The sequence below is a fragment of the Pipistrellus hanaki genome (assembly GCF_964339955.1).
Source record: "Pipistrellus hanaki genome assembly, chromosome: 15".
In the NCBI taxonomy this organism is placed as follows: Eukaryota; Metazoa; Chordata; class Mammalia; order Chiroptera; family Vespertilionidae; genus Pipistrellus; species Pipistrellus hanaki.
Genome location: NC_140517.1, coordinates 4,479,977 through 4,505,685, shown reverse-complemented (window position 1 = coordinate 4,505,685; position 25,709 = coordinate 4,479,977). Strand labels below are relative to the sequence as shown.

The 25,709-nt window shown below is 49.2% G+C and overlaps 1 protein-coding gene across 1 annotated transcript in view; it reads right to left on the bottom strand.

Moving 5' to 3' along the window:
* The window catches only part of LPCAT2 (lysophosphatidylcholine acyltransferase 2), a 45,261-nt gene extending 21,400 nt beyond the window's left edge, over nucleotides 1–23,861 (bottom strand). Inside the window, exons 1-8 of the mRNA XM_084861261.1 lie at nucleotides 23,607–23,861; nucleotides 18,512–18,651; nucleotides 14,848–15,065; nucleotides 13,254–13,366; nucleotides 11,143–11,203; nucleotides 9,973–10,031; nucleotides 9,243–9,277; nucleotides 7,514–7,568 (exon numbers count right to left, since the gene is read on the bottom strand). Coding sequence (XP_084717387.1) covers nucleotides 7,514–7,568; nucleotides 9,243–9,277; nucleotides 9,973–10,031; nucleotides 11,143–11,203; nucleotides 13,254–13,366; nucleotides 14,848–15,065; nucleotides 18,512–18,651; nucleotides 23,607–23,777 — 852 coding nt within the window. The 5' untranslated portion in view covers nucleotides 23,778–23,861. The remainder of the gene's footprint in view (nucleotides 1–7,513; nucleotides 7,569–9,242; nucleotides 9,278–9,972; nucleotides 10,032–11,142; nucleotides 11,204–13,253; nucleotides 13,367–14,847; nucleotides 15,066–18,511; nucleotides 18,652–23,606) is intronic.
* Between the last annotated feature and the right edge of the window lie 1,848 nt (nucleotides 23,862–25,709).

Genomic DNA, 25,709 nt, shown 5'->3' with positions numbered 1-25,709 from the left:
CCGGCTGGCCAAGGAGGGTACCAGCAGTGGCCCCCCAATCACCCCACTGGTCGCCCCACAGATCAGTCCTGATAGCTGGCCAGGTCTAGGGATTCCACCCATACATGAATCTCATGCACTGGGCCTCTAGTTCATGTATATAGGTTACCTGTCATCCTATGAACCCTGCCTTTCGAGCATATCGTTAACAGGACGTGGTGGCAGGAACCCAGAGCTTGGATCAGGGGCTCTGGGTCTCCCTGTGTATGAATCAGCACCTCTTTCACCTTTTCTGGACGGTATCCTCGATCCTATAAGGCAGGCTCTGATCGCCTGCTTTTCTGGCCACTGTGAGGATACAATGAGCCCGTGTCTGGAATTCTGGGAGACGGAGAGTTGTAGCTACAAAGATCTTCTCCTCAGACCCGCATCTTCTACCAGTCCCTCCCCTTGTGGGAGAAGGTTATGATGATGATTTTGTCTTTTATGGTTTATCTTCTCCATCCATTCCCCCTATGGGCCATATTTTCATCAACTGATGGAACTTCATGTTTTGTCATTTCATCTGCTTTTTTAAAAAAAAATCCTTAGTATTGGCTTTCTAGCATTTCCTTAACATCCTGTTTTGCTTTATGGCCACTTAAATGGGCCTTTTTCTATACCGAACCTTCTGGAATGCCTCATTGGTGCCATCCTCGTTTTTATGAATAGCATTCTAACATTAGCAAGGTTTTGGTGCCGTATTTACGTCACAACCTATGTTTTGAGCACCTACTATACATCAGGCAAGATCAATAGGGCCCTATTTGAGTTCTAAAGGAAACAGAAGTTTTTATAGGCGAGGGAGACACCGCGTATGCTCAGTATCACGACCCTGACCCCAATTAGACCCCACAAGTGAATGAAAAGCTTCATTCACTTATGGAAAGTAAAACAGGTCGCAAGGCCAGGATTCAGCCCAAGGTCGGTCAGATCCTACGACCCTTGTTTTCCCCACGAAACCATCTTTCCTAGAGTAGGAGGGTGAGAGAGAGGAAATGGTGATCTTGGCCGGGAGTGGGCAGGGAAAGGCAGCCAAACAGGATTCAAAGAGAGCTGACTGATGGTTGACCTCGGCTTTTGAAGGATAAACATGATTCCACCCCCAATGAACCAGGTACCGTGCGAGGTGCTTTAAGTGCAGTATTTCATTTCAACCGAGCCTCCCAATGTTAGCCATAAGGAACTGGGATCCACAAAAGTCAAATGATGGACCCAAGATTCCATGGCTCACTTCCATGCGGTAAACATGCTTAGGCACCTACCACGTGCCAGGCCACACACTAAGCCCTGAAGACGTGGCAAGGAGGTCCCTGACCTCCAGGAGCTCTCCATGTCCTGGGGTAGAAACGTACGACAATGAGCTAAGCACCTACTATGTGCTGGAAACATTATGCACCTACTATGTGCTGATAACTTTCTATTGGCGTCTTTATGCCATGAACTCTCTTAACAATTTCTTGAGGCGAGCTCTACCATTTCCATCGGAGAGAAGGGTGTGGCCAGAAGAGGTTAAACAGTAGAGCTAAAGCCACACACATGTGCCAGGGGAATAAAATGAAAGATTCGTGTAATGAACACCTCTTCTGGACTCACGCAGGCGCGTCTGCCCATCTTGTGAGTCATGATAAGACGCCTGTGGGCCATGGGACTCGGAGATGGAGCCTGAGCAAGAGAGGGACATGAGCAGGTCCGAGTTTCTGAGCAGGGCCTTTGGGGGAAGGGAGTGGTAAGCCCAAGAGGAAGAAGCTAAGGGTGGAGGGAACCCCACGCATCCACCTGCGAGAGATGTGAGACCACGGGCAGAGGGAGTAGAGGAAGTGGGGTGCTGAGCACGGCTTGGGTGCGAGGGGAGTGTCTCAGAGAAGTGGGCAGGAAGGACAGGATCATCTGCTACAGGTCATTTGACTTGGCTCGTTCATTCTGTTAACACCTCCGAGGGGCAGAAATAGCCCCGTGGCCTTGGCTCTGCTGGGGAATCCTGTGGGCCTCGCGGGCTTCCGTCCCCTCCCCTGTGGAGGGAAAGGTCTGACTGCAAGATCACCAACATCCTTTCCAACCAGACTCCTCTGTCTGGCTTCCTGTTCCGTATCCAGTGATTCCTTAAGATGGAAAAACACACTGAGCCACCAGAGGTCCCCACATCACTTATATATCCAGAGCACCAACGTCTAAAAATTCCCTTCAGCCTGTTCCCGTAAAAATGGCTAATATCTGCTTGGGATGCAATCCAAGGAAGAAAACAGTGCTTCACAATCAACGTTCCTAAAACCTCTAACAAAACAGTACAATACTGTGAAGTTTTATATAGCCCTATAATTCTTTGTGTTGTGTTGTTTCTTTTAAACCAAAGGATCATCTACATAGCATACATTTGACTTGTAGCATATACTGAAATCCAAAAAAAATAAATTGCAGCTTCGCTGTTCACCACACACAATACAGTGAGCTATGGCGTTGGTTCTCTGATAGTATTTTCCATAAAACCAGTTTTAGTAACTCTCATAGTGAGTAGCATTCTATTCTAAAGGAGGGAAAAAAAATCCACTGAGAGCAAAAAATAACTAAAAGCCTAGATGTGACCTTCCTGGGCCCCAGGCCTCCTGAGAAGCAGCAATTCAATGGGAATTCTAGTCAAAAGTCACCTCTCCCCGGGGTAGACCTGGCCATCTAGCTCGTTTTCATTCTGCACGAGGCTCACAGCATGACCATCCCCTCTCCTCGGGAAGGACGATGCACCAAAAAGGCTGTTATCCATCGCTGCCCCCGAGACATGTCTAAGTCCCCCCTCGGCTTCCTGGTCCCGTCTCCCTGTCACCTTCTCCTTCTCTCGTCCCCTCCCCGTGGCCACACCGATGGCCCATCTGCCCTCTTCACCTCACCGCCTCTCCGCCTGGCCGCAGAGATTTCCCGCTCTATTTCCGCCGCGGACACGAACCATCTCCTCCTCCCACAAGCTCTCCAGCCAGAGTTTGCCCTCGTGGCCTCGGAGTGTTTGCTTCCCCGCAACCGGGTCCTGCCTGGACCACGAGCGCCTCGCTGTCACTCTCAGGCCCTGCTCACCCCTCTTTCTCTGCCCCTGCGGCAGCATCTGTCTGCCTGTCGACCCTGGCCTTGGGGAGTCAGACACGTCCACGCGCCACAGCCACGGTGCCGGTCACAAAACCTTGGTCACCTGTCTCCTGAACCCTCCGTCTCACTCCTGCAGAGACCCCCGAGGGAGGCTAAAGAAAAACCTTATGCCCGGCAAGTGTGGCTCAGTGGTTGGGCGTCAACCCATGAACCAGGAGGTCACGGTTCGATTCCCTGGCAGGGCACACGCCAGGGTTGCTGGCTCCACCCCACGTAGGGGGCGTGCAGGGGGCAGCCGATCCATGCTGCTCTCTCATCGTTGATGTTTCTGTCCCTCTCCCCCTCTCCCTTCCTGTCTCTGAAATCAATAAAAACATATTTTTAAAAACCTTATGGGGTGAGGCTACGACAAATCCACGTCAACTTCCACGGGGTCCCCGTGGCTGCTTGAAAACCCCCTTCCTTTCCCAAGGTGGCCACACGGCCTCCGAGTAGAGAAAGAGTTCCCAGTCTGTCTTCCTTCTGCTGAAGACCTGTGTCCCTTTGGCTCTGGAGCTGGGCCAGGGCATGTCGTCCTGGCCCGAGTCTATTTTCTCCGCGTCTCCGTGACGGGCGAGGATCGGGTTCCGGAGCTTGGACGGCGTGTCCCTGCCGCTGCCCCGGGGCCCCTGCCCGGCCCGCTCTGATCTGCTGCCTTCAGACCTGGCCCGACGCTGGCTCTGCTTCTCGGGTTGCAAGTCCACGTTTCATCGCGAAGGCATTTCACTCGCCACTTCCGAGGGACGGCCGTGAAGGCCACCCCGACATAGGCCCCTCGGGCGTGTGGATTTCCTGGGGCCGAGGCACTTTCTCTGTAACCCCTCTCCCCGTCAGACAGGCTCCCCAATAAGAAGCCGGCTGTGATACACCCCCTCCTGCAAAGACTCATCGGACAGGCGCCTGGCCCCCATCGGAGGAGAGGAGCCTAGAGGCGGGGTCACCCCCAGGCCGACGCCATCACACACTCTCTCTCTCATCTCTGCTTCCGAGGGCCCGTCTGCCTTTCCTAAAAGTCACCTGCTCTCCCCTGCATGGCCTGCGTCCTCCCTCCCCTGCGTCTATTCATTTCTTTATTCATTCAATACTTTATTGATTTTTTACAGAGAGAAAGGGAGAGGGATAGAGAGTTAGAAACATCGGTGAGAGAGAAACATCGATGAGCTGCCTCCTGCACACTCTCTGCCGGGGATGTGCCTGCAACCAAGGTACATGCCCTTGACCGGAATCGAACCTGGGACCTTTCAGTCCACAGGCCGATGCTCTATCCACTGAGCCACACCGGCTAGGTCCCCTTTGTCTATTCAGGTGGAAGATGAGCTCTCAAAAATCATCTCCCCCCCACCCCCCCACCCCCAGCTGAAACCAGTTTGGCATCTCCGGACTGGCAGCCGGTCCTCCTCTGCACACATGGTCCTCACAGAACCGGTTCCCTCGCTGCCTCCTGGCCGCACCCGCACATTCCTCTCCCCTAAGCTGATGATTTCGAGGAGGAGGGAGATGGGTGAAGGACGATGTCACACAAGCGCATCCTTTCCCAAGGAGCAGAAAATGCCCTTCGCGGGCCGGTCTTCACCAAAGGGCGGTGCTGGTTCGTCCACGGTTCTTCCCGCAAGGCTTCCAGAGGAGAGAAGGCACCACGAGGGAGGCGCCTGCGGACAATCCTTCTGCTCCCTTTTAGGAAGAGCGGAGCGAGCTACGTGCTCAGGGGAACGAGGGTGAATGCTCACCGAGCCCCAGCCGTGTGCCAGCACACGCAGCACCCTCAATACACCCCAGCGGCCCTGTGACATGCGTGTTCCTCCCATGTCACCGGTGAGAGCACAGCGGGAGAGAGGGTAAAGTCATCGGCTCGGGCACATCCTGGTGTCACGTAGTGGCAATCAAATGAACCCCGGAGCCTCATGGCTCCCGGGCTGATGCTCAACCACTGAGCCACAAGGGCTCGGCTAACGTCCTAACTTAGGTCTACCCGACTGCTAGTGAAGGAGTTCTAAAGACGCGTGTCAGAAATACTAGGTAGGATCCCCGACCATTTTAAAGGACAAGGAGAGAGAGGAGCGTGCCTCTGGACGGCCAAGACAACCGGACGGGCATGGCGAGAGGAGCCGAGACTCCCAACGCAGCTGCCTGCGGGGCGGCGCCAGCTGGCACCTCCGAGGCCGGGGTGGGGGTGTCCGGTTACAGCCAGGCGCTGGGGAATAAAAATACCCAGCCCTATGGTTGTTAGGGACCCCCTGGGTGGAAGGTAGCATCGCAGACCTGAAGCACAGATCATTCAAACGAGAATTCTAAGTCGGGAGTCCCAGGCTCCCGTCTCTGTGCCTGGCACCCAATCCTCACACACCGAATCCCTGCTGACGCAGGCATTGCTAATGGTGAAGTTGTTAGATAAAGAAAATATTCTTTTCTTTTCTTTTCTTTTCTTTTCTTTTCTTTTCTTTTCTTTTCTTTTCTTTTCTTTTTTCTTTCTTTCTTTCTTTCTTTCTTTCTTTCTTTCTTTCTTTCTTTCTTTCTTTTTCTTTCTTTTGCTAGAAAATATTGTCCAAACAGGTCAAACAGGTCTGAGAACCGGCTGGAGAATGCAAATACTGTAACTCAGAGAGAGAGAGAGAGAGAGAGAGGAAGGAGGGAGAGAGGAAAAGGGGGAAGAAGAAAGAAAAGGAGGAGCAGAAAGGAAAAAGGGAGAAAGAAAAAAAAGAGCGAGAAAGGAAGAGAGAGAGGAAGGAAGGAAGAAAGAAGGGAGGAGGGAAGAAAGGAAAGGAGGAAAGGAGAAAGGGAGGAAGAAAGGAGGGAGAGAAGGAAGGAAGGAAGAGAGAGAGAAAGGCAAAGAGAGAGAAAGCCAGTCAGGACACAGGAAGGAAATGTGTAATCGTGGTCAGGGCAATAGAATGAGAGTTTGCATACCTCTGTTCTAACACAGTTTAACCACTGACACATGTGCTCTCTATATATATTTAAAAAAGCAGTTCTACATGCATTTCCACATCTGTTGCTGGTTCTGCTGGAGGTACAGGAGAGATACGTAGGTCTATATCTGACCCTCTCTCCACAGGCTACCCAAAAGCACCCGTAAAACCAAGCAGATTCTGAATTCAGGGGTCCATGCAGTCTCACTCCCAGAGACTAAGAATTCTTCTGGGAACAACCTGGAGTCTACAAAGTGTGGTCAGGTTTTCAGGATGATCTAATGACGCCCCCACTCCCGTCTGCCGCGGCAGCTCCAGCCCACAGACCGTCTGTCCTGTGACTGACGGTGCGGGCTGCCTCCCGGATATGCCGGCCTCGGGCTCCCCGGGGGCCCCGGACCCTCTCCCACCACCCAGACTCCCGAGCCCACTACTCCTCAAGGAGCTGTGGGGCTCTCGGCCTCTGTGCCTCCTTCGGCCGGGATGTGAAGGGTGAGCATTCCAATGGGCAGAGGACGGCGATGACAGGAACGCAGACATAGAAATGGGTGGTTCGAGTCTGGCCAGCCAGACCGGTTACACCTCGGAGGTTCCCAGAAGTGAGAGGTGTTTCCTGATCCATCTCTAAGGGCTAGACCTGACCACCTGGGCTCAGATACACCATTTGTACACAGGGCTCATCGGAAAGATGGTGCGTTTAACTCCCGGCCCTTGCATATCCGGTCTCTGCAGACAAGGAGTCCACACTAATAAAAGGGTAATATGCTTATTAGACTGGGAGACCTTCCATACATCCTTCCAGACAAAGCCATGGTGCCGGGGCAGAGCAGGAGGCGGTTAAGGGCGGTCAGGCCAGGAGGGGAGGGCAGTTGGGGGTGATCAGGCCAGCAAGAAGGGGGTTTAGGAGTGAGCAGGCTGGCAGGGATGGCAGTTGGGGAAAATCAGGCCAGTAAGGGGGGGGGGGGCAGTTGAGGGCAATCAGGTTGGCAGTTGGGGGCAAGTAGGCCAATGGAGGGGGTCAGTTGAGGGCGATCAGGCTGGCAAGGGGGGATCGAGCCTAAACCAGCAGTCGGACATCCCTCAAGGGTCCCAGATTGAAGAGGGTGCAGGCTGGGCTGAGGGACACCACCCTGTGCACGAATTTCATGCACTGGACCACTAGCTCTATATAATGAAAACCTAATATGCAAATAGACCAAATGGCAGGACGACTGGTCGCTATGATGCACACTGACCACCGGGGGCAGATGCTCAATGCAGGAGCTGACCCCAGCCTGCAGGCCCCAGGCCAGTCAAGGAGGGTGCCAGCAGGGGCCCCCAGATCGCCCTGCTGGACACCCCACAAATTGGACCTGGTCGCCAGCCAGGCCTAGGGACCCTACCTGTGCACAAATTTCGTGCACCGAGCCTCTAGTTCAAAATAAAATAAAAGGAAAGGCCAAATCTCAAGCTCCACAGCCAGGTTTTGAATGACTTACCTCAACTTCCACCCTTGTGAAGGGCTGGCAGAAGGTGAGCACACACAGCTGAAAGCTGAAGAGGAAGAAGAGAAGTTCCCTTTACACGGTGAGACAAGGATTGCCTACTATTACCCAACAACCCCCTCTGCACACAGGCCAAACGCCGGACATAGTCTGGGTTTATAAATGCTGCACGGATGGAAAAGCTTTCCCTTCTTTGACCTTCACATCTCCCTGAACAAAAAAAAAAAAAAATCATATGGACGGAACAGTGAACCCAAACTCACCAGCTCCTTGAGGAACTCAACGTGTGAGGCTCCCAGGATGGCCCACGCTGGGAAACAGAAATACACTCTCCACCCAACTTCTAGTCTTTTTCTAAAATGCTCTCGTACTGATTGTCCCTCCTGAACCCCAGTTCCTCACAGCCAGCAGCGCCGTGCAAGTTTTACGCTAGCCAAAGGAGGACACCGATTTCCTGAAGGGCGGGCGGGAACATCGTGTCTTCGATGCCCTTTGCCATTTAAGCCCTTTATTCTGGGTGCCCTTGACCTTGCTTCAAGGACGGCAGTGTGAGAGGGACACACCCCTCTGACACGTTGATCAACAGGAACAGGTGTGGCCGGTTCACCTGTTACGATTTCTGACTTAAATGTATTATTTCGCCGAAACCGGTTTGGCTCAGTGGATAGAGCGTCCGCCTGCGGACTGAAGGGTCCCAGGTTTGATTCCAGTCAAGGGCATGTACCTTGGTTGCCCTACCGGGGATGTGCAGGAGGCGGCTGATCGATGTCTCTCTCTCATCGATGTTTCTAGTTCTCTATCCCTCTCCCTTCCTCTCTTTAAAAAAAATCATTAAAATATATATATTTTTTAAATGTATTATTTTAAAGCAGCTCACGGGCACAAACTGGAGAGAGAAGGTGTAGCAGTATCTGACGTCCAGAATTCGTGGGAACTGTCTTAACAGGTCAGTCCCAGGGGGAGCCCATAGGATCCTTGGGGAAAGCAAATGATTTCCTTTTCAGTATTTCCCAGGGGCTGCCTCCTGTCCACCAACAAGGGTACTTGAATTCTGTGCACAGTACCCGAGGCCTGATAGGGAAAACCCCCGGCAGAGCCCTCCAGTCCAGGGTTCTACACGTTTCTCACCGAAACATCAACAGGCCACGGACGGATGGAGACTCTGCAGGTTCCGTCCTAGTTAAAAGGCCCGTTTCACTTCGGCATAAGAGGCAAACGGTGTTCCTCGCCTCTCTGAGGAGTTTTTAGAAAGTGCTGAGCCCTACGCTTCTCACCTCCGGAACGAAGCTGCAAGGTTGGCTACTCTTTTCCCAGCTCACACTGTAGGCCACAGGCCTGCGTGACCTCTGGGCCGCTGACGCCAAAATATATATATAATAGTAAAATAGCAATCAAGATGTTAGCGCTGAATGGGCAATGGAAAGGGAACCGCAGAATGAAAGCTATGTAAGATGGAAATTAGGTCGTTGGGGTGTTGACAAGAGGCGGTGGGTAAGCCCTGAAGACCCATAGAACATGACAAGGCAGGGATTGTGTACATGCGGCCACCACGAGGCTCATGGGCAAGAGAGGGGTGCTGTCTACGGAGACGGGTCAGCTACCAGATGTAAGGATCTGATGAGAAAGCTTTACTTTCAGAACAAGTCTTTAAAAAAAAAAAAATCTTTCTTCTTCTTCTTCACTAGGATGAGATGTATGTCAATAATAGGGAGGAGCGACTTACAACGTATATCCTTGCCACGTCCACGTCACCGTGTCCTACAATGAAAGAGAATTGAAGCTGTTCGTTCAGAGATTAACAAAGGGAAACAGAAACCTCATTCCCATACTGGTAGGCATGGGCTTTCTAACTGAAAAGCGTCATGTTGGAAAAATAAAACCAGAACGTTCTTGTTGTTAAACAACGGTGGACGGAGCGCTTTTAAAAAATATCCTGCATGCTTAGCTATTTTCCCCTGAATAGGAACGTATCTGGACAATGAATTTGCTTACAGAACCCCCCAAAACATCAGTTTTCCTAAAGAGAGAGAGAGAGAGTGAGTAATCTGAGAGAAAAGTTTAAAGAAATGCAAAGTGCCCTAGCCGGTTTGGCTCAGTGGATAGATAGAGCCTCGGCCTGTGGACTGAAGGGTCCCGGGTTCGATTCCGGTCAAGGGCATATGCCAGGGCTGTGGGCTCGATCCCCAGTAGGAGGCGTGCAGCAGGCAGCCAATCAATGATTCTTTGTCATCATTGATGTTTCTCTCTCTCTTTCCCTCTCCCTTCCTCTCTAAAATCAATACAATATATTTAAAACACACACACACACAAAAACAACCAAGGGGAATGAGACTTCCCCTCTGCTCCCACCACTCTTCTCTCCAGACCGTTATTCAAATGGTCAGAAGGGGCCCTGGGGCATCTGTGCTGTCGGGATGTCCGAAAGTCTCCGCCCAGGGAAACGGGGTGCTTACCAGCTTGTTGGGGTACCGGAGGAGGATGGGCTGCACGGGCACTCCTGGGATGAAGGCGCCTAGGAGCAGGATGGAATCTGATTACACGGGCTTTGTGTGCGTGCGGGTCTCACAGCAGAGAAGATGAGTAAGAAATGGCACACAGAAGCGGATGCTGTCAGAGCACACATAAGAAGCTACTTGCAAAATGTTGGTAAATCCCTCGTGTTTGCCAAAACACGAGAGTTTGAAAACCCAGAATTATGCAAGCAAAGTTTGAAACGTTGGGTCTGTCCCTTAAAATATTCCCTTAATGGCATCCCCATGGGCTTTCATTTTCCAAATACCTATTACTCAGCAGGATTCTCTTTCCCAAAGCCATGGCAAAAATCAAGACAAAGGGGAAATAAGAGAATCTAGATGTCACCAAATGCTTGAAGCCAGAACTACCGCAGTGGACAAAAGTGGGTTTTTAACTTCGGCTGTGAGCATTCTGGCAGCCAATACAGAAACACTTTAAAGTATTACCAAGTGCCCTGACTGGTTTGGTAGTGGATAGAGCATCAGCCTGCGGACTGAAGGACTCCAGGTTCCATTCCAGTCAAGGGCATGTACCTTGGTTGCGGGCAGATCCCCAGTAGGGGGTGTGCAGGAGGCAGCTGATCGATGTTTCTCTCTCATCGATGTTTCTAACTCTCTATCCCTCTCTCTCCCTCTCTGTAAAAAATCAATAAAACATATTTTAAAAAAATAAAGTATCACCAAGTGCTGTAAAAATTACACATTACTATCGAACTCATGGCTTGGTAATATTAAAAAATTGAACAAGCCTTAGAAGGCATGATAATGATCATCGAAATAGGTTTCCACTTGATGACACAGGGTGCCTGTGACCACGTCCCTGGAGAAAAAGGAAAATCCACCAGTAGGTTCTGCTCAAACACACACACACACACACACACACACACACACACACGTTCTCTCTCTCTTTCTCTCCAAGGAAGAAGCGGTTCTGATACCAAAAGAGAAAGTAAAGAAGTGCATTCTGTGGCTTCACACCATTAAGACATTTTTGCCGGAAAAGAAGCAACGCTCAGAGCAAACCAACGCGTTACGTGGTGCATCACGATCAAATCATTCGAGAAATCGCCCATACGACTTTGCCACAATACATAATTTAATTGATCTCACCTGGTTTAAAAGTAATCAAACAGGAGCGATTAGTACAAGTACCTTCTGGGAAAACTAGTATCTTGAAAGAAAAGGAATAGATTTAATATTTCAGTCTAATGAATCGATTAGCTCATTATTCACTTTCTCATTACCACACGGACAGCTGCCAATTCTTACAAGACATAGACGAGACCCAAGGCTCACCCTTGATTCTAATGAAAGCCAGAATCAGATGACAGGCATTTGCTTTTCCTTCACATGAAGGGTAGTCTGGCCAGTAAGGTAATTAGAAAATAGATTAAAGCTTTGAATAGAATATACACTTATATCTTGATGATAATGTAGGATCCTAACAGATTCAGAAGATGACGTAGACCTAAGTCATGGTCAAGGGCATGTGTAGGCAATATTACATTCTTTCTGCAGCAGCTCTACACCGTCAACCACCTCACTTCCTACTTCTTTGTTTCAGTTCTCCCATTGAATAATATCACTCCCAGCTAAAGGCCCGGAGGGAAAAGGAGCGAGCTGTTTACAATGTGCTTTGTCCTTCCTTGAATTCGTGGACTTACAAAACACAACTTCATATCTCTCTGCGGAAGTGATTTTAGCTGTGAGCACACTTCCTTCTGTTTTCCGTGTGAAAGACACTCTCCAGAGTCAGTTTCCCCATTCACTGATTCTCTGAGGCGTTTAGAATTGAGCAAGGAGTTAAATCGCCAAGCACATAGAACAACACAGAAAATTCCTGCTCCCCCACAGCTAGTAATGAGTATTTTATATAATAATTAGGGAGAGAAACGTCATTAGGCTACATCACCACTATAAAAGGTGGCTTGTAAAATTAAAATGATGAGTAGGTGCCATTCCACCCTCCAATTTAAAAAAAACACAAAACTGGATTGCGATGACAATGGGACCCAAATAACTGTGATTCCTCCAGTGGACATTCTCTAGCTGCCCTGTTAACAATGAATCACGAAGTCTCATAGCTGGAGGGGGCATTAAAAGTCAACTAGCATTTCCAATGCTTGAACTCTTTCTATAATATCCTCCCCGCATGTGGTTTCTGATGATTCTACCTCTGGACAGTAAGTCCCTCAAGTTGAGCGAAATGAGTGAAAAATCTACCTGTGTGTTAACTTTCACCTACCAGACCTAGATCTATTCTTTGGATCCAAAGAGAAAAAAATGGAACCCTTATTCCAAATGCCAGTTTTCCCCATTCACTCTTATTAAACCGCTAGAGGCCCAGTGCACAGATTCGTGCACTGGTGGGGTCCCTCAGCCTGGCAGGCCATTAGGGCCTATTGGGGCCATCTTGCCCAGTCCGTATTGGGAAGATTGGGGCCAGCCGGCCAGGGTGGAGGGACCACAGGAGGTTGGCCTGCTGGGTGAGGTTGGCTATGGGAGACCACTGGCCACCAGGGAGCAGCTCCTGCGTTGAACATCTGCCCCCTGGTGGTCAGTACGCATCATAGCGATTAGTCAACCGGTCGTTAGGTCATAACAGTCGGTTAGGCTTTTATATATATAGGTTCCTCACATGCTTTGGTTTCTACAGCCTCCCAGTGGGCCACGCTCTTCTGGGCACTCTAACATCTACACATCATAAGGGATGGCCAGATCACTGCAGAGCCATGAGTTCTGCTAGCGATCGGCTGCTTTCACCTGGGCAAAGGCAGAGAAATACTTACCAGCATCACCCATGGGGCTCTATCCCATCAGTGCTGCCCCTCCCTCACCTTCCAAAGGCATTCATTCCAGGGGAAGGGGGGTGATGAGACTGTCAAGTGTGAAAAGCTTCTACAGGTGATTCTGACTCGCACCCCCCCCCGCCCCCGAACTGAAAAACTCTATCCCAAAAAACTTCAGAGAAGAGTCAAGACCTTAATTCCTTTTTTAGTATAAACCCTCCACCCTGTTGAGTACAACGGGTGCCTTCGCATCTCATCTTTGCAAAGGAAAATAAATTCAGAGGTAGGAAGTTACTTTTTAGAACACGAAGTAAAACTTGGTTCAAAGCGTTGGGGGACTAAAAAAGGAGTGATACATTTAGTTCCATGAGTATCCCGTGGGAAAGAGGACTTCTTACACTCAATTCCCAACATCGCCTTGTGTGTTTTTACCTGGGGCCATTCCCCTCCCGACGTGGCTCGCCTTATGATTTCATTTATGGTGTTTTTCCGGGAATCTGGGTCCACGCGGGATACCAACACTGGCTGCAGAGCCCGTAACAGTCCTTTAAAACAAACAAAATTTACAACCAAGCCGTTCTTTTCTTCTTTCTTTTTTTTTTGGCTACCGCTACCAACGTGATAACACTGGGTAAATCATTAAACAAACTGTATGGAAATTAAAATGAAAGCAAATAAAAGAGAACAACTTAAAAAAAAATTACACACACACACCCTCTAATTCAACGTTTGTTAGAACTTAGCTTCCGGTTCTAAAAGGAGAGGTGGGTATTCCTAGCTAAAACTATTTCATTGACTTCACAGACATCGGCAGCAGGAATATGAAAAGCAGCCAATGCAATCTGTTCCCTATAGGTCTTCTTCCTCGGTTGACATTAAGCTTTTGATGTGGCAAGATGATCTGGTTTTATTTTAGGGACAGCCTGAACACTGAGCATGTGAATTCATAGCGCACAGGACTCCATAGCAATTGCTAGTCATTTTACTAAAATTCTCGGCACAACAATCTTTGCAATGCATCCCTTCCTAGCACAGGCAACCTAGATCTGAATTTGCCAAAAACCCATTGCCACGCAATTTCCTAGGAAAATGCCCGTTACGCAAAGAAGAGAGTTACACTGAGAAGGAGTGTCGCTCTTAGCTGCATGAGTGACTATCATTTCTGCACGGTACCAAGGCAACATCGGGCGACTTTCAGACTCGCTCGCTCATCGTCTGATGCTTGCCATGACCTTGGGACCAGTTACTTGGAGACTATTACCCTAGGGAGGAGCCCAAGCATCTGGTGGGAAAAACATTCCACTTGCTTCATTGTCTTTTTACAGCAGGAAGTACGAATTGTTCCACATCATCGTTTTCAGAGATTTACCCATTGGTCCCTCAGAGAGATTCGGAGGAAAGGAAAAAAGCAGAGATAGGACAAAACTTGTAGTGTGTTCGTCGGCCTGATCCCTGAAGAGACATTCATGAAGCAGCATGCATCCATCGGGTGCTCCCACAAATTCTGTGGTCACATTATCCCTCCAAAAGAATCAAGCATGTTTGGTATTTGAAAAACTGGCCTCTGATATATAAGAACAGAAAGAGATGATGGTATAGTGCTAAAGGTAACCATTTTAAAAGAATTATATAAGGAAGTCTACTCTTTTTTCCTAAAGTCATTCTTTCAATATAGCACCTCGTTAAAAGGCAGGTAAATATGGTTTGAGATATTTCATCGTTTTCAAGTGTCTTAAAAATCTGGCAGGAGCCCTGACTGGTTTGGCTCAAGGGACTGTGGACTGAAGGGTCCCAGGTTCGATTCCGGTCAAGGGCAAGTACCATGGTTACCTGCACATCCCCAGTAGGAGGTATGCAGGAGGCAGCTGATCGATGTTTCTCTCCCATCGATGTTTCTAACTCTCTATCCCTCTTCCTATCTGTAAAAAAAATCAATAAAATATATTTTAAACAATCTGCCAGTCAACAAACTATGATTTTTACAATGCAGGAATGTGAAAAACTTTGTTACCTTACAAGTACTTACTGCCTATCAGAGGCACCTGCACATTCTCGTTTCGAGAAACCATGGACGGTAGCCCGGCGGCGATGCAGGCAATCCCGTCGAAGAACGAGGAGTGAGGGGCCACCACGAAAATCGGGGCCTCCACGGGGCTGGCGATTTTCCCCTTCACGGTCACGGAGAAGCCCATGGAGAAGAACATGGCCCGGCCCAGGAACCGCAGCACGGGCTCAGTGACCTTCCTGCAAACACACACACACGGAAAGGACAGAATCAGCTCGGCCCACTGCAGCTAACGCCGGGCTTTTTACCCTAAAACACCGCGCAGGGCCCCGAACAGATCAGAACACTTCATTTTAAAACACAAGTAAAGCCGAAACGGGTGTGTCTCAGTGGATAGAGCATCGGCCTGCGGACTGAAAGGTCCCAGGTTCGATTCCGGTCAAGGGCATGCACATCCCAGTGGGGGGTGTGCAGGAGGCAGCTGATCGATGATGCTCTCTCATCGATGTTTCTAACTCTTTATCCCTTTCTCTTCCTCTCTGTAAAAAATCAATAAAATATTTTAAAAAATAAAAATAAATAAATAAATAAAGACCTTAAAAAAATCAATAAAATATATTTTTTTAATTAAAAAATAAAACACAAGTAAAGAAGCATAATTAAAACTTCCCTGGAACAAGGCTTTCTGCCAGGAACTACTTGAAATCCTCTACCTATATGAATTCCTTTCATCCTCAGCCCAATTTTATACAACCGGTGTCACTTATTATTATTATTATCCCCATTTTACAGATGGGCAAACTGAGGTGCAGAGAAATGACGTTTTTTTTTCTCCAAGGACATATGGCTAGTAAGTGGCTCTATTCTTCTGTGACTCTAAAGTGAACAGAGTGAGTTTTCAACACACATCCCTCTGATAAATTCAAATAGTACTGCCCTGCCAGGCAAGCACCCTGGGAATCTCCACGTGAGTAACAAAGACGCCGCCATCTCCCCAAACACTTTCAGAATTCTCATGCTGAAACTGTCCTCGGCGTTATTTTAGGAATAATTCTTAAAAAGCCAGCCTTCTAAGACATCATCAAGAATCTTAAAATCCACCACCTCGCTGTCACTCACTTAGACAATTCTGGAAATCGAACTGCTAACATTTCCCAAAGGATGGGTCATTTCATCAAATTGTGCCAGGAACCGAAACCGGTTTGGGTCAGTGGATAGAGCATCAGCCTGCGGACTGAAAGGTCCCGGGTTCGATTCCAGTCAAGGGCATGTACCTTGGTTGTGGGCAGGAGGGGGTGTGCAGGAGGCAACTGATCGATGTTTCTCTCTCATCGATGTTTCTAGCTCTCTATCCCTCTCCCTTCCTCCCTTAAAAAATCAATAAAATAAATTTTTTAAAAAGATACTTGTTTTTTTTTTTTTTTGTAATTGTGCCAGGAAACACAATTTTGGGCACACAAGACAAGGAAGGCCCAGCCCCTGTCCTTGACAGACTCACATGCGTCGAGAAACCAAAACATAAACCCCCTAGAAATGGAAACAGGGGACGGACATCTCGGGATGTACATACAATACTACATGCATCCTCCCCTGAGACAACGATGAGCGTTTCAGAAAGCGGGCTTCCCACCTCATGGTCTCAACTATCTCGTAATGCGATAGAGAGGAACTCTGAAGCAACGAGCGACTGCGGAAGCTGGTCTGCCCCTGACGTCGCAGCAAGCAGAAGTGAGACCAGAAGCCAGAGGACTTTCCCAGAGGCACATGGAAATGACCGTCTCTCTCCTGCTTGCCCTTTTCGTTTCGAGTTGCGATCTCTGTGGATGTAGTGATAAAAAGCGCCCTCTCTCACAGGGTTCCCTCAAGTCCTATTTCCGATTATAGCGATGCAGCTTCTGACAACCACATCCCAGAGTGCCCCCTGTTCACAGTCACGAAAATCTTCTAGGTAAGATATGTTTTTACGGCTAAAAGGCTAGTGTTTGTGTAATAACACCAATGTCACCTGTTGCAGAGGAGGCTCCATTGAAGAAACTAGGACTTCCTTTGCCAACCTTTATTTGATCTGTTTCCTGACCTTTTAGGCTGTCCTTTTCCTTATCATGGGTCTCTACCAGCCACTAATCATAGCAACCAAGGACATAAGGGAAAGGAATCAGTGGGTGATGAAAAATGTCACTTACAGTATGTTTTTAAGGACAGACAACCTTGAGTTATAAAACAAAGGAGTCTGGCCCTATCCAGTTCGGCTCAGTGGATAGAGGATTGGCCTGCGGACTCAAGGGTCCCAGGTTCAATTCCAATCAAGAGCATGTACCTTGATTGCAGGCACAACCCCAGTAGGAGGTGTGCAGGAGATAGCTGATTGATGTTTCTCGCTCATCAATGTTTCTAACTCTCTATCCCTCTCCCTTCCTCTCTGTAAAAAATCAATAAAATATATATTTTTTAAAATAAAACTAAAACAAAGAAGTCTGACTGGCAAGGGTGCAGGTGGTATAATTTCTCCCCGGGGCATTGTGGGCGATGGATTTAATTCCGGTTCAAACCGGCTTCCGTGTGTTGCATGTTGACATTTGTTCACTCAAACATGAACTGAACAGCCAATTGCCTATTTCCTAAAAAGCTTCTAAAACAGTGTTTCTCAAAATTTGGGGGTACATAGTCTCACTTGAGGTTGAGATAAATAGGTATAGACCTTTGTGTACAAAAAATATGGGCATAATTTCAGAAAGTTGAACAGTGCCCCTAAAGCCCACCTATGGATTTCTATGAAATCCCAGGAGTCCACGTGAAGGGTCTTCGCTTTCAGAACAGACGCACGTATGTGGGTTCTGCCCCAAGGGGACGGACTTTTCCTAGTAACTTCAGTTTATCATCAGTACATTCTCTAGCACCAGGCTAATTACATACTGCGTGACAAGCAGTTCCAGTGGCCTCCGTGCTAATGTTTAATAAAACTTGGCTCTACTGATGAATCATTAAATTGTTGTTAATCATAATCACTAAAGCCCTACCTGGTTTGGCTCAGTGGATAGAGCATTGGCCTGCATACTGAAGGGTCCCGGGTTCAATTCCGGTCAAGGGCACATACCTCAGATGCCGGCTCCTCCCCGGCCTACGCCCTGGCCGAGGTGTGTGCAGAAGGCAACCCATTGAGGTGTGTCTCTCTCCCATCAATATTTCTCTCTGTCTTTCCCTCTCTCTTCCACTCCCCCTAAAAATTAATGGGAAAATATGCTCAGGTGAGGATTAAAATAATAATAATGATCACTAAAGTAATGCGTTAATAGACTATAATTTGCCCACTTAATTACATCACTGGCTGAAATATGTAGTTATTACAGGGGCACAAAAGCAAACGCAGAAACTCAGAAAGAACAACAAAAGAAGCCTGGTATTTTAGTGTCAGGTACACTAACCGGGTCTTAGAGAACCAGGCATCTATCACTCTTTGGCAATAAATCAGAAAACAAAATATTTTAATATTAGGAAGTAACAACTTCCACAAAAGATGATCTGTTCTTGGGCAGTAATTCCTGCATATTATCAATTAAGAACAGTCTCACCTGAGAAACAAAAATGAGTAATGAAAATTGAGTAGGTAGCAGTAAGATAAAACTATCGATCGCTAACGGAATGTCTGTAGGGTGACACGTAACATTTAGATGTAACTATCTCTTACCTCCTCCAACCCGTTATTGGATGGGTCAGCTTGTCAGGACTGCACATTGTTGAAATCGCAGCAAATGGCCATGCCAGTAATAAAACTAAGCCAAGCAGTAAGGCCCGGACCGGAAGCAGGACAATTCCAAGCAAGAACGTCTGAAAGACAAAGTTGATAAAGAAAATAAGTGGCTGTATCCTTTGTAAAATGTCCCCTTCCAGCCACTGTACATACTGGCCAACATCTGGTGTTGTTAGCATCTTTAAAACATCAACTTTATTAAGACACTAGAGGCCCAATGCACAAAATTCATGCAAGGGGCTTGGCCCTCACAGCCCCAGCTGCCTCAGCTTTGGCAGCCCCAAGTTCATGTGGAAGGTCGTCCTGAAGGTCATTCTGCTGTTGGGTCTAATTAGCATATTAGCTCTTTATTATATAGGATCATTTACATAAAATAAAATGCACCTAGTTGAAGTGTATAGATTATGGGTTTTTCAAATGTATATTGCCAGGCAAACACCGCCATGATCAAGGTATAGAACATTCTGGTCACCCAACAAGGTCCCTTGTGCCTCGTTGCAGTCAATACACTCTCCCCAGTCCTTGGCGACCACTGCGACTTTCTTTCACTATAGTCTTGCCTGTCCTAGATTTTCATATAAATGATATCAAGTCCACACCTATGGACTTTTATGCCTGGCTTCGTGCACTTCGTATTTCTGAGATTCCCCCAGGCAGCCCTATGCGTAAGTGGTACAGTCTTTTGAACGGCAGAGTACGATTCCATTGTGTGGACAGGTCACAGTTCATTTATCCACTCATCTGTTCGTGGACCATTGGCTGTATTATAAGTTTTTTTGAACTATGAGGATTAACGTTCACGTCCCTGTGTGAACACATATGTTCATGTCACAGGGAGTGAAACTGCTGGGTCAGGGCACGCTTCACTCTGTAAGAAACTGCCAAACTGGTTTCCCAAGTGGGTGTACCATTCTGCATGTCTCCGCACAAGTATGCAAGTTCCTGTTGCCTCACCTCCTCGCCAACACTTGGTGTTGTCAGTCCTTGCGGCTGCGCTGGCGGGTGGAGAATGCTCTCGAGGAGGTTTTAACTCGCACGTCCTGGATAGACTGAGCCTGTTTTTCGGGTGTTGGTTAGTCATCCCTTTAACTTCTTAAAATAAGTGCCTGTTCAAGTCTTCGGCCCATTTTTATGGGGTGGTTAGTCTTACTCATATCCATTGGTAGGCGTTCTGTATCTATTCTTTAGAATGGTCTTTTGTTGATCGACAGGTGTATTGAAAATCTTTTCTCCCATCCCATGGTTTGCCTTTTCGATCTCTTAAGGGTACGTTTTAATGAGAACTGTAATTCTGCAGAGAACAGATGGCGGCAGCGTGTTGGCTACAAAGCAGGTCAAATAAAGACAGCCTGGCAAATGGCCAAGAGATAATCCTGAATGGAAGAAAGCACCATCGCATAGACCCTGAAGGAAAAGCTGTAATGAGGTTTCAGAATATCATGCGGCTCTTTGGCCCCTGGAGTGTGGCTCTTCCACAAAATACCACGGCCTGGGCGAGTCTATTTTGAAGAAGTGGCGTTAGAAGAAGTTTACGTTTAAAAAATTTGGCTCTCCAATGAATTGTCAATCATACTGTTAATATTCGGCTCTGTGGATGAATGAGTTTGCCGACCACTGTCCTAGAAGATTCACCAACATTCAAAATGAGCAGGTAACATGGATTTTAATTGAGTACGTTGTCAAATAGGGAGCAACCTTTTTTTTTTTTTTTTTTTTTTTTCTGTGCCTCTTCCATGTTTGCAACAAATAAGAGTACTTAACAGGAAAGCAATGTTGAGTAATTCTGAAAAATTAGGAGGATTCTCCATCATAGTTCTATTTGGGAATATCTCATCTCGGTAGGGAGGCATTCTTTCAGCACTCTACCAGGCTTATCCTCTTCTCTGCGCTTACAAAAACATGAAGCTATATGCTTTTGTTCTTGTTTAGCTTTTTTTTTTTTCTTCTGTGAAATATAAGCTTTAGGTAGGCAGAGTCCTCATTTCTCTTCCCACTGCTGGATCTCCAGAGAATTGCATTGTGCCTGGCACATAGTAGGCATTCAACAAATAGTTTTATATGGTAAATGACCACCATTACTAAACTACACACTCATTTCCACCCCATAGTCTACGGGAGAAATGAAAGCCAGGCTGCTTTTTTTTTCCCCATGCCCCTAAGTAGCAGATCCTTAACGAGTCAAAAAAGAGAAGGAAGGCGAGGGGCCAAGCGAAGCCCGGACATGAGATGCAAAAGTGATAACAGTGCTTGAGCAGGAGACGGATCCTCATTCAAGAGAAAAGCTGGATTCAAGTGAAATTTAGCCTGAATGAGTCGTAGCAAGTCATCCTTCAATGGAAGTCTATCCGTCTTTTAAACGGGGTAATACCGCCAACACTGGTTTTCAATTGTATCTACCTTTGCCTAGGCCAGTGGTCGGCAAACTGCGGCTTGCGACTCTGTTGTCTAATGAGTTTGCCGAGCACTGTCATACACTACCCTTTACCTCTTTGCACACAATATGCCACGATGGCCTAATCCTCACAGCTTCCAACTACACAGTAACATGGAGTCTAGCAGTGGTCGGCAAGCCCATTAGTCAACAGAGCCGCAAACAGCGGCTTACGAGCCGCAGTTTGCTGACCACCGACCTAGACCATTCAAGCCATTGACACTTATCTTGTATGTCTGGTCTACTTTTAGTTTAAATAAATACTCAGACTACATCCAATTCCTTTCCATACAAATAGGCCATTTTAAGCACTACCTTAAAAATGTAGACAACCGATAGCATAATGATCCACATTAAGATCAGCGAACAATACCAGGTTTCACCATCCATGACTTCACTTAATTTTGTTCCTCTTTTGATGTACTTTATTCCAATTTAATAGAAGAGGACAGTGCCCGTTCGGAGCAGAGTCCTCGGCCAGAGTCCTACGGCGAACAGAGGGCAGGACCTGAGACGTTCTCTGACGAAGACCTGAGATCTGTCCACTGTACTTTAGCTCTGGCAGTTCGTGTCTGGAAGTCCCTCGATCATTAACAGGCTACACTATTAAAAAACAGTCACTGCCGAAACCGGTTTGGCTCAGTGGATAGAGCGTCGGCCTGCGGACTGAAAGGTCCCAGGTTCGATTCCGGTCAAGGGCATGTACCTTGGTTGAGGGCACGTCCCCCGTGGGAGGTGGGCAGAAGGCAGCTGATCAAAGTTTCTCTCTCATTGATATTTCTAACTCTATCCCTCTCCCTTTCTCTCTGCAAAAAAATCAATACATTTAAAAAAAAGTCATTCACTCCAGGTGCAATACAAATCCTTATAATAATGGCACTCTGGTCCTCTTTCAAAAATATGACGGCCCCGTAGATGGACAGACTTTCATTCAAGTAGGGCGGACTTGACTACAATGAATCTTGTGGGACAGTCACTCCGTGTTTCCAAATGTCTACGTGTTTCCAAATGTTTAAGACTCAATGGGAACCTCTCCCCGCTGACAGACGCGCAGATCAAAGTTTCAAACATCCTTCTTTCCCAAGAGGTGTTACTACACATGGTCTTCCTCTTCCTGGCTCACACCCTTCTTTCCCCAGACACCCGTCTGTCATCGCTCACTGCCTCCCCCGCTGCTCAGCCCACTCTCCGCCTGCCTCCACTGCCCCGGACGATGGTCTAGGGTAGGGGTGTCGAACTCAATCAGAGAAGGGGCCAAAATCTAAAATCCAGCCTAAATCGCGGGCCGAATGGTTTACTGAACAGTCATAAACTGACAATGTCATAAACTGACAGCGGAGTGTAGTGATGACAGCGCGGTGCGGGCCACATTGCAAGGCCTGGCGGGCTGGATTTGGCCCGCGGGCCTTGTGTTTGGTCTAGGGCATCAGTCACACGATTTCAAGCCCAAAGGAAAGGAACTTGTGACATTTCACCCCCCCCTCCGCCCCCCTTACTGACCGCACCGGACACATGGAGCTTGCACAGTCTATATCTTGTTCTTTGATCGCGAGCTGCACCGAAGGGGAAGTCCGGAGAGTGAGGGTGACTGTTCGTGGGAAAGGCAGCGCCTTACAAGAAAAGGCACAGGAAGGGACACTTCCTTTTTGCGTGCGGCCATGTCTAACGGGAGGAATGTCCCCGCTGCCTCTCATCTCTGAACCTAGGAGGGGTGTTTGGGAGAAGACTGGTACCAAAGAGAAGCACCCTAAGCTGACCCTCACCATCCCTTTTCCTAGATCCCATTCCCTACCCTTGATGCCTCTGGATCTTCTCAGTCTGACTTATTGTGCCGACTCCAGACCTGGGCTCTCTGCGTGCTCGCTCACTCTTCCCATCCCAGACCCGCTCAACAAACAAACAACAAACAAATTCCCCCAACCCACTCTCCTGTGAATGTGACCACCAGCTACGTTCTCACAAACCCCAAAGGAAGTTCTCACGGATCCGTTCCCCCTTCTCCGCATGGAAAGAACGTGTCCTCGGCCACTGGCCTGCTCCGCCTCCTCCTGGGAGGACCTGCACCTTCTCTCCTCACACACCCCCTCCCGCCCCAGACCATCCTCCAGGCCCCTCCATCCTCGGACCCACATCTGCGCCCCTTGCGGACTCACAGCCCCCGCACACGCCTCTCCTCTCCGATCCACGGCTCTTTCTCCCTGGAGCCCTTGCTTGCCCTTGCTTCCCAGACGCACGCCCCCTTCAGATGCCTCCCCTGTCACACCTAGGGCACCCCAGTCCCTCTCATCTCAGATCCTAGCCCCTCGCCAGGCTGCCTCCTCTCTCTGGCCCCTGACCCATGCCCATCCCCTGATGCACCTTTTTCTCTGTCCCCAGTCTTTCTCCTGCCTCTGCCTCCTCTCTCTGAACCACTGACCCACGCCCCTTCCTCTGATGCACCTTCTTCTCTGGCCCAAGTCCCTCTCCTGCCTCTGCCTCCTCGCTCTGACCCACGCCCCTCGCCTGATGCCTCCTCTCTCTGACCCACATGCCTCGCCTGATGCCTCCTCGCTCTGACCCACGCCCCCCGCCCGGTGCCCCCTCCCGGACGCGCACACCCACCTGGATGCGCCTGGCGGCGCCCATGCGCGTGTGGTGCACGAAGGGGTTGGGCACGGGCGGCGGGAAGAAGGACGCCTGGCGGGGCACCATCTGCGGCCGCGGCCCTGCGCCCCCCACGCCCGCGCCGGGCACCGTGGCCGCCACGGCGGCCGCCTCGGCGCACCGGCTCATGGCGCAGCGGGGCTCGGACCCGGCGGAGGAGCGGATCGGACCAGAGGCGCAGCCGGCGAGCTGGACCAGAGGCGCACGGAGTCCGATCCCAGCGGGGGATCTGCGCAGGCGCCAGATCACCAATGCAGCCCGGTCTGGCCCCGCCCCCGGGCCCTGGCCCCTCCCCCCGGGGCCCTGGCCCCGCCCCGCCCCGCCCGCTTAGGTGTGCGGCTGGGATGTTCCTCCTGGGGGATGCAGCTCTGCCCATTGGGAGTGTGTGCTTCCCCTTTAAGAACAACGCACCCCCTGAGTTCTCTGCTGCAGGGTTGGGGCAGACCTGGACTTGCCATCGCTTTCACTGACTCTGAGAGGTTGGCCAACCCCTGTCTCCGTGGCCCTGCTGCCCCCGCTGTAAATGGGGGTCCACAGGCCCTGCATCCAGCCATGGGAGGGGGGAGCCGGGGTTGCTTCAGGAAAGGGAGTGACTGCATCCAGGGTGGGTTTTACGGGCTGGACGTTCTGCTGTGTGTTCTGCGTTTGTTAAAACCTGTCTGCATTGCCAAAACCGGTGTGGCTCAATGGATACAGCATCAGCCTGAGGACTGAAGGGTCCCAGGTTCGATTCCAGTCAAGAGCATGTACCTTGGTTGCAGGCACATCCCATGGGGGGGGGTGTGCAGGAGGCAGCTGATGGATGTTTCTCTCTCATTGATGTTTCTAACTCTCTCTCTCCCTTCCTCTCTGTAAAAAAATCAATAAAATATATTATAAAACAAAACGAAAGACCTGTCGGCACGGGATGTTTATTTCTCAGTTAGAACAGAGGGTCTTGACTAATAGAAATCAATAACAGAAATGGAATCTGTTCCACCGGAAACAGGGACTGATGGTGATAGTGAGGAAGGTAAAAACAAAATAAAAAATAAAACAAAAAACACGTTGGCCCTCCTCGCTAAATGAGGAACCTGGTCCCCCAGAAGGGAAATGACTTGCCCCGTGGCGCCATTTCACCCGGCGGAAGTTCAAGGACCTGTCTGGACCGAAGTGGGCGGTTGTGGGGAGCGGGAGAGGAGGTTTTCTGGAACCTGAGACCAGTGGGTCAGGCCCTACGTGCCTGGGAGTCGGATGAAGATGGTGGATGACTTATCCTTGCTGAGCTACGGCTCACAGCAGCCTGCAGGCCGGAGGGGAGCCTGAGTCCGCGGCCTGGGTGGCTGCTTCTGCATCCGTCCTCTCGGCATCGGCATCTTTCATCCCCACCGGCGGAGAGACGTGTGGCCTTCAGCTACCCGCTTCACCGCTCTGAGCTTCTGTTCTCCTCCGGGGGAGGAAAAAGATAAAGTTCTACCCCACAGGGCTGAAATCAGCCCACAGCTTTGGCCTAAGACCGTGGACGGCAAACTGCAGCTCGCGAGCCACATGCGGCTCTTGGATCCCTTGAGTGTGGCTCTTCCACAAAATACCACGGCCTGCCTGGGCGAGTCTATGTTGAAGATGTGGCGTTAGTAGAAGTTTGAGTTTAAAAAATGTAGCTCTCTGCCGAAACTGGTTTGGCTCAGTGGTAGAGCATCAGTCTGCGGACTGAAAGGTCCCAGGTTCGATTCCGGTCAAGGGCATGTACATTGGTTGCGGGCACATCCCCGGTAAGGGGTGTGCAAGAGGCAGCTGGTCGATGTTTCTCTCTCATCGACATTTCTAGCTCTCTCTCTCTCTCTCTCCCTTCCTCTCTATAAAATATTAATAATATATATATATATTTTTTAAAAAATGTAGCTCTCCAAAGAAATGTCAATCGTTGTCCTGTTGCTGTTTGGCTCTGTGGATGAGTGAGTTTGCCGAATCCTGGCCTAAGAGAAATCGGGCAGTAGGTCCAGGAGGTCACGTTGGGCCACAAGCGCGGGCGGAGCCCAGAGCTGTCAGCATCCCAGGCATTGGATGCACGTGGGCGGAGGG